At 40.7% G+C, this 17,101-nt stretch overlaps 1 protein-coding gene across 34 annotated transcripts in view; it reads right to left on the bottom strand.

Annotated features, from left to right (window-relative positions):
* Positions 1–17,101, bottom strand: part of NRXN3 (neurexin 3) — a 1,053,186-nt gene that overhangs the window by 556,964 nt on the left and 479,121 nt on the right. For 18 of the 34 annotated variants that reach the window (XR_012586789.1, XR_012586791.1, XR_012586792.1 and 15 more), the window contains one exon: positions 1,294–1,413. Coding sequence is in view for 26 of the 34 variants with exons in the window: in XM_074585413.1 (XP_074441514.1) it covers positions 1,294–1,413 (120 nt within the window). In the remaining 8 variants the exon portion in view is untranslated. Of the gene's footprint in view, positions 1–1,293; positions 1,414–10,101; positions 10,129–17,101 lie in introns of all 34 variants that reach the window. The other 16 variants (XR_012586787.1, XR_012586788.1, XR_012586790.1 and 13 more) reach the window with 1 other exon arrangement.

Below are 17,101 nucleotides of genomic sequence, written 5' to 3'. Positions count from 1 at the left end.
TTAGATGTGGCATTACAGCCTATAAATCTGTGTCTGTAGTACCCTTCTTATAAAACCATTATCAAAGTACAAATGCTGATATAGGTCTTTCCAATATGTTTGGGAAAACTGGGAGAAACGGGAGACCAACGCAGATAACACCACATTTTATGAATGACTCGGAAAAGTAGGCTTTTTGGCCTTCAGCAGAAACAGACCATCACCACATGTTAAACAGCTTGTCATACGCGCCATCATTTCAGCCACATCTCAAACGTCTAGGAGAAGGGTTGCAGATATGACAGAGCTGTAGCACCAATATTGCATGGACCTTGCTGGTACCACTAATAAAGTCTACCTCAAATACCCTTAATAAAAAGCAACAGCTTGTGAGATGCAGGTGGTCAGAGTGAACTATATGAGCCTGTTCTGGTCTTAAAATTTACACATACAGTGAACCAAATTATTGAAGCCTAATGTTATGCTTACTACAGCACTCATAATGTGCTCCTTTGTTCCCTGCCTTGGAGTAGGGAGGGAGAAGGGGACTAACTGTGTCCTTAAATAATCGAACTGGGGAGAGAATAGAGCTGAACTGATCTGCTCCCTCCAGGCAGGAGCAAAGGCTGTATCAGGATGAGTAGAGGAAATGGCTGAAAGCTGATTATCGGCCCTCCAGAGGAAGACTTCAAGGTTTTATTCAGTTGTTTTATCAGAGATTTTAATAGTAATTGGCCAAGAACAACATCCAGCGTTTTGAGATCAAGCAAATCAATATGCCAAGAAGCACAAAACTGCTGCTGTGTGTTTTACTGACCACCTAGTTTTAACTGAACATTCTAGCAAACAGTACCCAATTTTTCATCTTAGCATACAGCTAGTAATTCAGTAGAAGACAATTAGAACACTGCTCAGCAATTTTACATTGATTCCATGTCTCTGTCACTAAGGGTTGAACGAAAACCACAAAGCATAATTTAGTACACAAAACCTAGCCATTTTCTACCAATGTAAATATTACACAATATATACAAGTAATTTCTGGTTTCTCCAAACCAGGAATTCCATTATCATCAATTGCCATCATTATTCTGGTTGAGTTAGCTTTTAAAAAAAACCAAGCCCAACACATACTGAATTGCATAACTTCATTTTAACAAGGAAAAAGAATAACCTACTGTATGTTTTTGAAACTTTCCAGGAAAAAAAGTTTGGCTTTGAAGTTTCAATTGAAAGTAAAACTAGTCATGTGTTGTCTGTGTTACCAATCATCGGAACTCACAGCTCACCAATCCAATGGAAAAGCCTACTTACGGTCATTACACTGGCTCCCAGAATATGAAGTCATGGAGCAATCACAGGTGAAGCCTTCCCATTGCTGATTACAGATGCCCTGATTCGCACAGGAATCTTCCTGGCAGGTAGTACTCGGTCCTGGAGAAGGGATGACAAGAAAAGGGTGAAACAAAGCTGAGAGAATCATTTTAGTCAGGCCCACAAAAGCTCCAATTTATCGTTACCATTACTATCAGGACCCTCATGCAGAAGAGAAAAAGCAATAACCAAACACTTTTCCATTCTTGGACATGCAAGAAACTCAGGTAAAAATAGCACAAAGACAACTGTACACTCCATGACAAAACAGCAAACTAACACAGAGCAAGGAGGAAGAGTGAACAGCAACATATTCCCTCTTAGGCAGGCCAAACAAATATGTTCAGTGCTTGCTCAAAGCAATTTACTGTAAAATATGGTGTGATGATGCAAGGATAACAAATACTGCCAGGTTGTTGTGCTTCCCTAAAAGTTTGATCCCCTTGTAGAAACGAAAGCTAAGAAATGAGCCCATGAACAGGGCTTCATCCTACCCAAAGAACACTGATATGTCGATTCAAACTGAAGTTTTGAAGCCTCAAGTTGGCTACAACTTTGCTTTATAGGTTAAGCACAAATAACCCCAAACAAACAAACACACACACCCTTAAAGACTCTGACTAGTGCCATTACATAAGTTCCTCTGGAAACATGTCAGTAAAGTCCTCAGAACAACACTTCCCTGTTCTGGACTGGTTTCCACAGCCTTTCGTGGAGGCAGAGAAGGAAGCAGCCAGTAACAGAACAGCCTTTCATTGTTCTGTGATTTAGAGCTAAGAGTTGCTATCCTACTCAAATAAACCTTGCAAAGACACAAAGACACAACCCAAGCAATAAGCAAAAGAGTGATCTTCAGATCAGAGGGACTCTGAATGACAGCTAGTATGTCATCCACAAGGAGGTAGCTGGATTCTGAATCACCTGAGAGCAGATGTGAACCTGCAAGCCACAGATTATAAGAACATGAGTTTAGAAGTTACTTTCTGGGAAAGTATTTTATCTTCAGCATTCTACACAAAGGTATGCTGCTCCTACCGTGCAGCACTTCAAATAAAATGTACAACTATAGTTGACATACCTACTATTCTATATGCTACACTTGTTGGAAAAGAAGCAGCAGCAAAAGAAACAGAGTAGATAATATAGATAACAGAGGACCAACTGCCTAGGCTGCTTGAGATCAGTTTGTTAACCACTTCCAGTCTTGGACAATAGCATAAGGATAAAGCACCAACTGTTCTACCCAACCCACAATCTTCTGTCACAGTCTTTGTTTGCAACAGCAATTCTATGAGGCTCATCCTACTCTTCATCCTTATCTTGTCATCACATCAGCACCACCATCTGTACTATATAGATGAGATTGGACACACCAAAGTAGAGACAGCATTTTCAAATGTTTTAACCCAAAATGAAATCTCTCAGTCTCTACCTGACACCACCCACAGTGATTTCACCGAATCCCATTCAGTTATACAGCACTGATATCCACATTGTGCATCGGGGCACCTCCACATTTATGAGCCTTTGCAGAACCCTCATCTAACCATCACGCCGTGATCCTCCCAACAATTCAAAGGCCAAGTCAGGGTCAGACCCTTATACCCCTCAGACCCTTTGGTGCACAGTTCCTGCTCTTCCCACCAGTTCATCTTTCCCCACTTCAAGAACAGAATGAGTGAATTGCAGTAGCTTTTTAGCTCTCCATGTTTCTTTACATCTTTCCTGCAATGACCAGGAACACATGACTACCAGTAGGCAGAGAGTTTAACTGAACATTAACAAAACCCTGAGTTTCTTCCATGATCTGTTATACTGTTGAAAAAACAAAACAAAACAAAATCCCAAAACCTCTAGGTAGAAGCATAAATGTGGATAACAAAAGCAGACAACAAAATCCATGAAAGAAAATTCACCTATTGAAAAACGGGTGGCAGCAGCAGCCACAGCAAGAAAATTGTATTACCATACTGAAAGAAAGTTCAGCAGTATTTTTCAACACTTTTCTCCTCCCCTCCCCTCCCCCTCTTCTTCCCACCCACCTGAGTCTCATTTGCAGCTGTATGAATTCCCAGTGGTCTCACTGGCACAGTGTGAAGTTACCAGATCACTTCTAGGATTACAACAGTGCTAACAACAGTGTGGGCTGGTAGGCACACGTATGTACACGCTTTCCTCCTGCCTTTACGCTTATAAAAGACATGGATACAACTATATTGATACACAGGCATCAGGCTGAGGTCTGACACTTGTTTTGGACTTACTCTGGCCCAGCAAAAGAAGGGATAATGTTTAACAATCTGAAATAGAGTATTAGTTCTCATTTTGCCTAAAATGTCCGAGTTATCCAAAGATAAGGAATAAGGAGCTGATACCTCTAATGTACCTTACTATCCCATTATCTAACCTCTAACCCTAAATATGAATGCCAATACTCCTAGACGCATAAACAAGCAAGTTATATATATTTAAAAAATAAAAGCAGAAAGCAATTGTGACTCTATGCAAACTTGCTACAGCATCGACAGTAAACACCATTACACAGAAGCAAAGCAGAACAGCATCCTCAATGACAATGTTTCTCCTCTCTTCCTACACTTCTGAGAACACTTTAATCAATAACTGGACTTCACAATGGGCATCATCTAATGGGAATATTCTTTGTCTAGGTGCCACAAGAGAAAGGAACAGTATTCTACTCAAGGAATAAGACTGCATGAGGCCTCTGGCTTGAGGCGCTTGTAGTGAGAGAGACCAGAGAACCAAAAAACTTCAATTCATGACCAGTATTGTGGTTTCTGAACTGTATTTTACAGAAACCAACTGTGAAGATGGAAACAGTACTTTCAAAGCAGCCAGAGAAAAAAAGAAAAAGAAAAAAAAAACAAACCACAATGATGAGGAATTTTGAAAGCCTGACAATACCTCAAGGAAGCTCGAAGCCTGATCTGCCGTCTTTAGAGTCAGTTGTGACGGCATAGCATAGATGCTGGGTATTACATTTTGCCTCACTCCTTAGTACTATGGGCCATTTGCATGGTAAAAGGATCTTTGTCTCTGAGAGTTCATCTACTCCTGCTGCTTACGGTTCTTGCCTGATGTCATAATCCTCCATCTATGGCAACAGAATTTTGTTCAGAACAACTAACAGGGATGTCACAGGGGATTAGGATTTTGGATTAGGGAGCAACATGACAAGCACCGGAAGGCTTACACAACAGGAAGATTGTGTTACGACGCACCTGTGCTTTAGTGCTAACGAACAAGGAAAGAGAAGATGACAAACAATTTATATGTACAGCAGTACAATTGGTTCTAAAATACTAATGCCATCAGGGTTCAGGTCTATTTTTAATCTCATTCTCACAGCAGTCAAAGTATTTAAAAGTAAAGTTTCAGAGACAGTCCATATAATCTGAGATACATCTGATAAATACCCTATACTTTTAATTAATAAAATATGCATGCTGATTTGAATTTTCTCCTTAAATTTCCACCATCCTGACAACACTTGCTATTTCCGTTGAGTGCGTTTTTGTTCAAAGGCCATGTTTTTGTTGTGTCTTTGTAGCTGGGCTTGGCACATTGTCTCTTTCATGCCACATGCACAATGGAAAGGGGAGTGAGTGGGCGGCACATATAGAAGTGAAGTCCCCAGTGCAGAAAAGCATCCCCGCTAGCAGAAGTGTGACTTGCTCTGCCTCCTCCTGTCCAAACTATGCCTACCAACAGAGATGTCTCCTTAGGAATATGAGACGGCAAAGCAGAATTCTTCAACAACGTCCATTTGAGCTTTATTTCTGCATCTCTAATTTTTACTGGAACAGCTCAGTCTGTGAGGACTTGCAGGATCCGAGATCTTGTTGGGTCTCCCTCCCTGGGAAGGAGTCCAGTATTACACTTTTCTTCCAAGTTACCAAGCTAGAATGTATGGTTTGTTTATTACTTCTACCACTAAGTATTTGAAGAAAGCCTACACAGAAGAGGACAGTAACCAGATCTCTTATCCACGTTCTGTTCGGAAAAATTACTTTGTCTCCCCAAATCTTTCCTGCAATTTCAGCTGTATGGTAGGTTTCTCTTTGGCCTGAAACAAAAAAAATTTAATTCTACTGCTGCGCGTTGCTAGAATTGCCATGTTTCATCCCACAGGTGGGCGCATTTCTCTGGCAAGAGAAGTCATTCCTGCTGTGTCATTTGAAAGCTCTTTGCAGAGGAAAGAACTTCAGGAATAAAAGACAGTATCGTGTTTATCATTCTTCCTAGTTACATAGGGAATCAGTTTCTTTATACAACAGCTGCAGGATTATAACACAGTTGTGTTATAAGTTGTGCTCTGATCATGACTAACAATAAGCATTAAGCTAAGCAAACCATTCTTGGTCTTGCACATAACACCTTCCTTCACACATCAAAAGTTCACTCCTATTGAATCTACCATTTGCTTTAACATCACTTTGTCACCAAGATGAAGATTTGCAACAGGCAAGGTTCAATGGCACCACAGGTCCATTTTCACTCTCCATCTCCCTAAATGCTCCCATCTTTTCTCCTTGTACCTTCAAAGAGGTTAGGAGAGATAGGAAAGTAGCACACACAAGACATCTTTACTGTCTTTGATGAATAAGGTGCTTCTTTTGTCCTATAGTTCCTAAATTGCAAATGCCATCAAGCACTGAAATATCTCTACCACTACCAGACAGACGTTATGATGGGCAATTTATACCCATGTTAAATCTACAGTCTACTTCTGTCAGCATTTCTCTTTCATAAACAGCGATAGTCTGCTTTTCTAAATTCAATGTGCAGGCCCAGTACAGTTCAGAGAGGCATCAGATCTTGGAAACCACATGCAATAGTCAGAATATAAACCTGTTCTAGGACTCACTCTTAGTGGAGATTAAGGAGGAAATTAAGTTAAGCCAGCTAAGTTTTCAAATTTTAGAATAATTCAGGAAAAAAATCTTTTTTCTGAGTAAAACGCAAGCAAAACTGAGACTACATCTCACAGAACCATCACTTCACTGGATGGACCATATCTCACATGCTGTAACAGTCAAATACTAATGGTGGCATGTTGACACATACTTTGCACAAACATAAGAAACTAAAATATAGTCAAGGTTCAGTCCACAATTCAGAAAGACAGATCCTGTATTTTTATTCACAGGTGGTAGAAAGCAGGAATATCACAGAGTAACTTTAACTTAGTAAACTAGAACCAAAAAACCAAAAGGGATTTTCAAGGACTGCAAGGCCAACTCTTCGAGCTCTCTCAGTTACAGATTTTGTTAAGAATTCATCATCCCTTTCATCACCTAAATAAGGTTAGACATCTGGCAGGTTCCATATTTAAAGTTACCCATTGTCAGAAATAACTCAAAAGTCAGCAGTCTGCAGTCCTCCGAAAATACAGCCATTATTCTAGTGCCTCTACAGAACCCAAACTCTTCATTCACCTGACATCAATTACAATGCTGAGTCCTTTGGTTCCAAATATGTGGCTGGTCTAAAAAGTTCAGGGACTGGAACTAGTTAAAATAACAAATACGGAAGTCTCCCACGGAAAGCACATTTACCTCAAGGTGACAGGAGAAGGTAATCAGCAGCAATGGCAATCCACAGAGGATGGATCTACGTGGTGGTGAAGTTTTTTTCCCCTCCATTAAACCTGGCATATGCCTATCTCCCTCCCTCTTGTCACCCAGACACTCTCCAACTCTAAGCAACCTAAAAGTTCTTGAGCAAAGCGCTCATACACATGCTGGTGAGGGAAGAACAACAACAAAAACCCAAACCAAACAAAAACCAAAACAACCCCAACAATACAACAAAAAGTCAACTGCATAAAAGGGAGTATGCCTGGACCTGAGATGTGACAAGGGATAGGGAGATGCAAATGAAGTAGAGGAAGTAAACAATATTCAGACATTGAGACACAGAAACTAAAAGCAGAAAGGAAAAACTAAAAAGGCTATACGTGTACACGAAAAATACAGTCAATTGGAAAAACACCCTTCCCCACTGCAAATCACAGCAGTACAAAAGTACCAGGCCTCATGGCCTATTCTGAAATAGCCAAACCTATTTAGCAAAGGTTGATTTCCTGAAAAGCCAATAATCCAAATTATGTACTCAAAATACACGTTTCCCCTTAGGCTTCAATGTAATCAGGTGTCTCCATCTGAAGTGCAAATATTCCTATAAGGTTAAGATTTCTGTAACAAATGTGAGCTTGGGCTGGAATAATCTTCACACCTGTGACAAGCCTTTAGGTTCTGAGACTCTGGAAAAATCAAAATAACAAACAAATCTGTTTGTTCTGGGGCCTCTTCTTCATGCTGCATCTGCTTCAATAGACATAAAATTCAAGCAGGAACTCCTGGGTGTGTATTCTGAATTGTGATGGGCACATGAGTGACTCGAGAGAAAAGCAGAGGCTGCGGCCAGTAAGACACGATACTTGCCAATGTCTAAGCCATGTCCTGAATTCCCTGCCACAGTTTGAATGGATGGAACCGAACACCTTAATCCTAAAGCTATTTACACTCCAGTGTACTTCTGGCATGCCTTTTCTCCTCGCATCAGTCCCAGCCCACATATCTTTCCTATTCTTTCAAATGTCATCCTTTACCACTTTCATTTACATAAACTTCAGAAATCCCCTAGAGGCAGGACCTAATAGTCTCTAAATCCCTAACCTCTGTAAGACAGAGCACTTCAACTTTTTACAGCTAGGAATAGGTCAGAGATGCCAACAAAACGTGGTTGCAGTCAGATGCTCCACATGCATAGAGCACAATACATCACCCTAACCTCTGCTTACCTCTAGGCTGTCAAATCTTTCAGGTTCAATGTTTCATACACATCCAATGGCTAAAATTACCTCAGGCTGTCAGTATTTTTATCTGTTGGGTAAGCGGGTGCCTCCTAATATGCTTCTGTCTATTAAGAACTGCTACACTGATAAGCTGTTTAGCCATTAAAATTTCCTTGGATCCTCCAAATATATTTTTATCCTTTTCTACTGAGCCATAGAATGCCAAACCTTACCTAAAAACACAGATGATATTCTGAAGCAAATGTAATTGCTACCTGCCTACGCCTGGAATATGGAACAAGAATATTTTAATTGGAAAACTGCATCTATTCCATTAGATCAGGTCAGCATATCACCAGGTCTTCACAGTAAACAAGGTGAATAGAAAAGGAGTTTTTGATTAAAGCCACAAAACCTTAATTCCAGTGATAGGGGAAATGTTTCTAAGTCTTGTCTCTATCTCAGAGAGTGAAACAGGAACACTCTACATGTTTTCTCCCACAACAAAACCTTAGACTAAACCCATGGCTTAGACACAGAATTTCAAGGTGATTAATCTGATACCATAACAGATACCATCTGTGGCTTTAGGACTGTTAAACCGAGACACGTTGTTCAATGCTTCTGACTTCCCCTTATACCTGAGACCATTCTCTCCTTTTCCATTAAAAGAAGGAGCATTTTCTTAAACTTCCACAACATTCAGGAACAACTTAATTTGTACTCTATATAGCAGTCTCTCTAGATGAGTTGGGAGGAATACTTTCACTATCATGTTTAAAGGGACAGACTTTCAACACCATGGAAAACATCTCTCCAGTTATACTAGTATCAAAGTCCTATTACATTCTAAGCAGGTTTCCTCACTCGTGTCCTGGGGAAACAGGGTATTCATATGTAATTGTACCACTAATCCTTCCTTCATTATATATCTCCTAAGAATTAGGCTTCATCAAACTGGTTTTCTGTCAGCGCTCTTTACTTCATCATCTCTCTATAATTCAAGTGGCACGTTCTCAATTACTATCTTGTCTCCCCTTTTTAAGCCATCTTCCTTGGTTTCTCTCAATTTCCCCCCCACACCTTTTCTACTCTCAGTCTCTTTAATGGCTTTCACTTGAGTAGCTTTAGTATTTTAACATATCCACACCATTCTCAACCTTTTGGCAACCTCAGAGAACGCTGATTGATCCCTTTTAACTTAGCAGGCAATAGTAATAAAAGATACCAGTAAGAATTTCATGTGAGGATCAACATAATGAAAGAGACCCATCTGCTTTATAAAAAATCAGAGACTATCCAGTAAAAGGTTCTAAAAAAGACCTATGGGAGGTCCAAAAGGATCAGGCATGACCACTCACATGTTTGATCAATTATGGCTTGTAAAATGACACCTAACTACTATGGGAATTCGTAGTTAATAGTTTGTGGGGTTTTTTGTTTGGTTGGGGTTTTTTTTTGTTTTGTTGTTTGTTTTGGTTTTTTTTAACTGAAATTCCAGAAAGTTATTTCTGTGGGGTTTTTTTCCGAAGTTTAAGTTAAAAAGCTAGCTTTTACGTTCTGGTCTCACTCCTTAAGATCAGTGCTGAAGAATCCCAGTCAGTTTATTGTTTTGCAAAGCTCTGAGGGCCTTCTATGTCTCTATACACAGCAGCTATTTGCTTGAATAATCATTAGGCATTTCAGGAAATCAACCCATGCTCTTACGGATATTCAGAGATTGATACAGTCAAACCCCCCAGGACAACAAAAACACCTCCATTGTTTGCCATGTCCTTCTTCAACCCAGATATCCCCTCCAGAAGGGCTGGGGTTTGTCATTCTGTTCCTGTCTCAGAGGTGTGACTGCATCCAGTAAAAGGCACCAAATGTTACATAAAAGCATCTTTCAATTCAAACCAGTTATGGGGAAGAAGAACCTTCTCTACCTTGCAGGTCAGCTTTGGTCAACTCAACTTTGTTAGCAAAAAATAAAAAAAACAAAACAAAACAACAAAAAAAAGCAAAAACAATAAACAACAGGTTAGTATAAAGGCAGATAAACCAGGGTCACATCACTTTAGGTAAATAAAAGCAACTGGTATAACCATCGCAGCCAACACGTATAATCAATACATGCAGGAATGATAATGTAAGTAACAAAGACACAGAGGGACTCGGCCACCTTAACCCAACCAAGCAACAGATAAGAAAACCAAATACAAGAGAGAGAAAATGCATTTCATTCACACACACACACGAGATCACAGAATTTACAGATAGTAGAAAGAAAAGGAAAAAAATATCACATTCTTAACACCCATCTCTCAGCATTTACCAGTAATTTAAGAGAGATTTTGTCTTATTTGAGAAATACTTAGAATCCATTTAAGTAAAAAATCTATTTGACTTTCAGTACATTAGTCAAGAAGATTTTTTCTTTTGTTTCTACATCCAGGCTCTGGATCTGAACTTAAATCTTCTGTCTCTCATAAAAGCACAGATTGCCCTGGCTGTTTGTCCAAAGTGGATTTATTGCCAGGAAACCAGAGGGGACTGATAACTCTGGAAGATGACAACCTCTGTTTATCCCAAGAACTGAACTTGACACTGGATGTAAAGTGACAGTAAAACCTTGCCCCCTCACAAGCTGTTGACTGCTCATGGATTTCAACACATCCTTAAGAAAACTTGCACCAACAGGCAAAGAGACAGCTCAGGCTTTAGACCCATATAATCTTCATCAATCTCAGAAGAATCAACAGAAATGACAGTAGTACAAACTCACTCTTTCACCTAGGTGGGAACGATCTTGTTATCTGTGGTCAAATCATGGTCTACTTGGCAAAAGAGAATCATAAATCTACTAGGTCTGACTGACTGAAGATCCAAGTACACTTTCCGAAAATTGCAGACCATAAAAGAAGCAAAACAAAACAATACCACTGGATGCTTTTTCATTTAGGCACAAGATTTTTTAATTTTTTATTTTTTAAAATGGAGTCCAGTTCACAAAGAAGCCATATAGATTTTTGATGTGTTATACTTTGATTCTAAGTTTTCTCTTTCAACATGGAAAAAACAGAAGACAGAGACGGGAGTACAGGCAGCATCTCCTGAATCCCTTGCCACTGAAGGTTACATATTTCTATTATACAGCACAATGGTAACAACAAAACACCAAATCACTGACCTCATTGCTCAAAAGATGGGTATTTAAGAAGTGCATACTCACCTTTACAACCTCCTGTTCTTAAAAAGTTCTAATATCACAGCTGATATTGAAGAGAGATTGGTAGCTCTCCCTTTCTCCCATTGTCTCCGTTTACATTTACAACCCAGTAAATTAGAACTGGCATGTACAGATGCCATTTCCTGTGGTTGCTGGGAATTTTAACATTTTGAATCTTTGCTATTGCTTTACAGCCCACGAATGACTCAATATGGCAACTGCCTTCCCTTTTGAGGTAGTCAAATTTTTTTCCCCACTTCTATGTACATACTTTCTTATGTACATACTACATAAAATCCCCAGAGTTCTACATACTACATAAAATCCCCAGAGTTCTTCAAACAAAATGCAAAAGAAAGGGGAGAGGGGTGGAAAGAGGAGGAGAATGCATGCTTCCTCCAAACACATTCTAACAAAGAAATTTCTGTGTAACAAACTAGCACTTTTTCTAACTGCCCTCCTTCCTCATCTTCTTTGTAGCTGAGTTGGAGCAAAGCTTATATTTGTTCCGTAATTCCAGTGGCACTGTGACAATGGAATACAAAAGCATAAAGAACAGGAGAGCTGTCAAACCATCATTGAGTAAAGTAACGCTCCTCTCCTCAACGGACAGCCTTTGATTCCACAGAAAAAGTGAAGTATCCCCAGATTTGAAGTTTCACTACTGAGCAGATGAAGGGTGAAATCCTTTCTGACATCATCCTGCTGTGAGATTTTAAGCATGAGATTAGATTTTCTTTTTTCCCCACACCTTAGTATGCAAAATGCTTTTCTGATTATCCAGCCTGTATGCGTCATTCATACTTTTCATGCACCAGTGAATTCCAAAGGTTAACTATAATATTTCATGGAAAGTAGCACAAGATTATGATTTTATTGCAGGAAGAAGATTAAATTATGACAAAAAAAAGTCCCAAAACCTCTGGAACAGTGTCAGCCAGTTTAAAAATAATCACTCTCTATTGTGAGAAGCTGTTATCAGTGGAACAGATGAAGAAAGGTGAAGAGGAGAGGAAGAAGGCATGTCTCCAAAGCACATAGTAAACTGCCTTATAGAAGAAATACAATGTTCTTTAACCACTGGTGTTAGGTTTGTTTGGCTGGGGTGAATGTGAGTATTTAGAATGGGCAGCTGAATTTCAGATAGCTCTAGTGCCTGTGGCAAGCAAGGTAAGGATGTCCAAATTAAAGGAAAGGAAAACACAGGGGAACATATGGTAAATTAATAAAGAGGTGAAAAAACACTTCATATGTAGGAAGTACTCATTAATATTTAGGGCAACTCCTTTAAACTCCACAAATGGTTGGACATCTGCTTAACTTCTTCCAGGACCAGTAAACAAAAAGCAGTGAGTCACTCAGTCTTGACTTTTGTGGATGGAATAAACGGATCCATTCATCTAGAAGTAAGATCAGGAATGAAGTGCTCAGCAAAAAGAATTGATTTTAGAAGTCTAGAATCAAGGAGGAGCTGATCCGAAGTTTAAATTGGTTTACTTTCAAGGAGGGAAAGAAGGTCAAATGGAACAACTTCTTCCATCTTCCAACTCTTGGATACACACTGCGGTGCAGACATCTTTTCTCCCAAGCTATGTAAGTCTGACATAGAAATGGAAATAGCATGTATTACTCAAATTCAGGAGCTGTATAAAAGATTCCAACCACAGTCCATAGGCTGTTGAGTTGGAGACTGGCGAGAACCAGGTCACAATAGAGGGCTTCTTTTTCTCCTTTCCTCTAATGCTTTATGCATCTCTAGGGTCCTCCACCTACTACTTCAAAGTGGTCTGCAAGACACAGTTGAATTTCATACTCTCATCATGCCTATTTTATGGGTGGGGAGAGCAAGGTCCAAAGTAAGTAGCAGACTTGCCTGCAAGCTCCCAGTAGAAGTAGGCCCTGAACATGAAGCCCTTTCTGAGAATTGACTTTGTCTCTTCCAAGTATTCAGTAGCCTGACCCGACACTGACACAAGGCCTATTTAAGCCTTAACCAGTTCCCTACCTTTTGTACTTTTTCTCTCAGGCCCTCTCACCAACCCCTTTTTTTGGGTGGAGGTAGGGGGAAGGGCCCTCTTGCTACATAAATGACAGTGATGAAAGCTGCGTTTAGTACAAGAGCTAAAGATACTCTGTGGAAAGTTATAAATATACTGATATAATGTCATTATTCTGACACTTCACTCTTGTCACAGTTGTGTGCAGCACATCAACCCAGAACAGATTTTACACACAAGGCAGCAAGAAGGTTTCTGGCTTTGCCAAATACCTTCCAGGGAAACACAAGCTGCCACTACAGATCTTAGCAGACCTTCAAGATCAATGAAGAGCTGCCTGTTGTTTCTGGAAAGTCAGAAACACAGCAATTGCAAAAGAGCAATAAAAATAAACCAGACACGCAAAAAAGAAGGGGTGTGTGGAGCTTTAACTCCATGAGCTCAATTTACATTTGAGACACTCTTGGGTTCTCCCCTTCCAGATAATCACCCACAAAATTCTTTGCCAAAAGAGATGGTCTTACAGGACACATCAAAACACAAAACAGGTCTGCGTGGCAGCTATCATCTTGTCCAGCACACAGGTGCTTAAGTGGCAGACTTCAAGAGCTGAAATCTTACGTTTGTACAGCACATAAGCTACATAATGCAAAAGGAAGCTGACACTTCAGCTAACAAACGGTATAAAGAGGTTACTTGGCTGTGCCATCCTAAACAAATCCCACCATTAATAATTTAAAGAAATTATAGGAATAAAACTAATAGGCAATCAGAGATAAAGTAAATCTTGCCTTAGGTCTTGAACTGCTTATTTTTTTAGCACTGCTATACACTATTAAACACCAACCACTTTTGGTCTCAAGGATGCCTGCGCTTCAGTTAATGACTCCTATATATGGCCTAAGAATGCTTTGGGATTCTTCAGGTCCAAAAGAAAAAGCTGTCATATAGATATCATTTATATTGAAAGTGGTTCCTGCTCCTACTCAAATAGGAGTGCTACCTTACCCTTCACTGGAACGCAGCTAATTGTATAATGTAGTAGGTTGGTGCTTTGGTGCACAGCAAGGCTGAATTATGCTTAAGCACATAAGAGGAACAGTGTGGTTCAATGGCTTACTCAAACTGAATAAAAGGAGGTAGTGGTAGAACCAAGACAATAAAGAATATTATTTTCCTATTAAACCTTCTGAATCTTAATCAGTGGCATGGAATAGGGTACCAAAATACATGAATAGAGATAAAAAACACAGACAGGATGCAACAATGTCACCCATTTGTAGTGGTACTGGTCTGCCTTAGGTGGGATAGCACTGTCTGCTGACCTATATCTAGCATTCTCCTATTCTCTAGGCTTCCCGCCTCCCCACATTCTTTGATTCTGTCCTGAGATCAAACTGACAGTTCCAGAGAAAACAGCTGCCACTTTGTAATCTCCTCTGCTTCTGAAAGTAAAGCCACAACAAGAGGCAAGCATTAGCAGAAATCTCTCTCACACCACATTGGGAAGGCAAGATTCCAGTGTGGGGATGGAATGACATTTCTTTAAGCATGCGTGTTCTCATCATGTACGTGGTCCCGCTGCCCTTCACGATGAAGTAAGTACATGTCCTGCAAATCAACACACAGCACAACTATTCACCCAAAAAGCCTGCAATTGTTTATTACAAACGCATTTAAGCATCATGAGACAGCAAGAACTGCTTGGGACTTCAGCCTTTCAAAACATTGTTAAGACTGCAACCAAGATGACTTCAGATGGAAACAAAATAGGGAAACTTAAATACGGACCAAATATGCTTAGAGTTTTTATTTCCTTAGAGAAAGGGGAGATAGGTGTGACTTTCAGTGGCAACTGGAAGAACAGGCACCAGCAGACAGCAGTCAAGATGTGAGATGAAGCCTTGGGGATTGCCGTGAATCAGAAAACAAATGAAACAGCTTTCTGGTGACCTAATTCTCAAGTTTTTTAACTAATTCTAAACATGTTGGCAAAGAGAACGGCTTCCTTTTCAGCAGTTCTCTTGGTACTGAGCAGGGACCATGCAGTAAGACAGCAAGGGCACTGCTTTGTAAGATCAAGTTCTTTCAAAGGCAGAATGAGGGCTGTCATTGACCTTCCCACACTGTTTTTAGGTCTGTCTCCAACTTCAAATCTTGTTCGAAGGGCTTTAGAAGAGATGGGGAACTCACATTTCTAATAGTTAACCAATCTCCACATTCAGGCAGCAGCTGCAGTGGTATCAGGTTGTCACACAGACAAAGCAAGCACCACATTACACATTTTGGGAGCAGCAATGACATTACGCAAACTCAGTAATAGGACACTAAATCAAGGAACTACACTGGGTACAGGAGAAGGAAACACCATAGCTCTAATAACGGTGCAGAGTCTTCTGGGAAAGCATTAAGATTCTGTTCCTGAGCAACTCACAGAACAACAGGTTAGTCTGATGAGAGGTCCTCTGAAAGAGAAGAGCTAATAGAGGTAACATGCAGGCTATATAACCAACAGATTAAGCTATTTTTAAATAGAAGAATTACCAGAAATTACTAATATTAAAGAGTTTTCAGTGCACCGTGGATAATCATAGAAGACACTTTCAAAAAGCCTGAAATAGATTTTTTTTTTTGGAAGGGGTTTGAAAGGGCCAGTTGAATCTGGCAAATTAACAAATGGTTACAGGACTGGAGCCACAGCCTTTGACCATGGGACTTGCTTTGAGAAACCAGGTCTACTGGGGACGGATGGGGTCCATCTGTCAGAGGAGGGGAAGAGCATCTTTGGTCAGAGGCTTACCAAGCTCGTGAAAAGGGCTTTAGACTAAAGGTGTCGGGGGAGAGGAACCTCAGTTCCTACCAGCTTGATGCCAGTGCCAGCAATAGATGCCCAGAGCCTGGAAGAAGATCATGGGTCAGCAGAAAAGCACCTGGCATACAGCACAGAGGAATTACAGCCACTTCAGCCAGTCAGCCATCTTCATCGCGGGCCCAACTTAAATGCCCCTATGCAAATGCACGTAGCATGGGGAACAAAAAAAGAGGTGTCAGAGACGTGTGCATGCCTGCAGGGCTATGATCTTACTGGCATCATGAAGACGCGGTGGGATGGCTCCTATGACTAGAGTGTTGGAATGGAAGGATACAGGCTCTTTAGGAAGAACAGGCAGGGTAGGCAAGGAGGGGGTGTCGCCCTCTATGTCAGTGACCAGCTGGAGCGCATGGAGCTCCACCAGGGTATGGATGAGGAGCTGACCAAGAGCTTATGGATCAGGATTAAAGGGAAGGCAGGGACAGGAGATATTACTGTGGAGTCTGCTACAGGCCACCTGAACAGGAAGACTGAGCGGATGAGGCACTCTATAGACAGATAGGAGCATCCTCACGCTCACAAGCCCTGGTCCTCATGGGGGACTTCAACCACCCCAATATCTGTTGGAGGGAAAAAATGGCAGGGCGTAAGCAATCCAGGAGGTTCCTGAAATGTGTTGATGATAACTTCCTTCTTCAAGTGACAGAGGAGTCAACAAGGAAAGGTGCTATGCTGGAACCCTGTTCTCACCAACAAGGAGGGGCTGGTGGGGAATGTGAAGCTCAAGAGGAGCCTTGTCTGCAGTTATCATTAAATGGTGGAGTTCAAGATCCTTAGGGCAGTGAGGAGGGAGCACATCAAGCTCGCTGCCCTGGACTTCAGGAGAGCACACTTCGGCCTCTTCAGGA

The sequence above is a fragment of the Larus michahellis genome, chromosome 4, assembly GCF_964199755.1.
Source record: "Larus michahellis chromosome 4, bLarMic1.1, whole genome shotgun sequence".
NCBI lineage: Eukaryota > Metazoa > Chordata > Aves > Charadriiformes > Laridae > Larus > Larus michahellis.
This window is presented reverse-complemented; position numbering and strand designations above follow the sequence as displayed.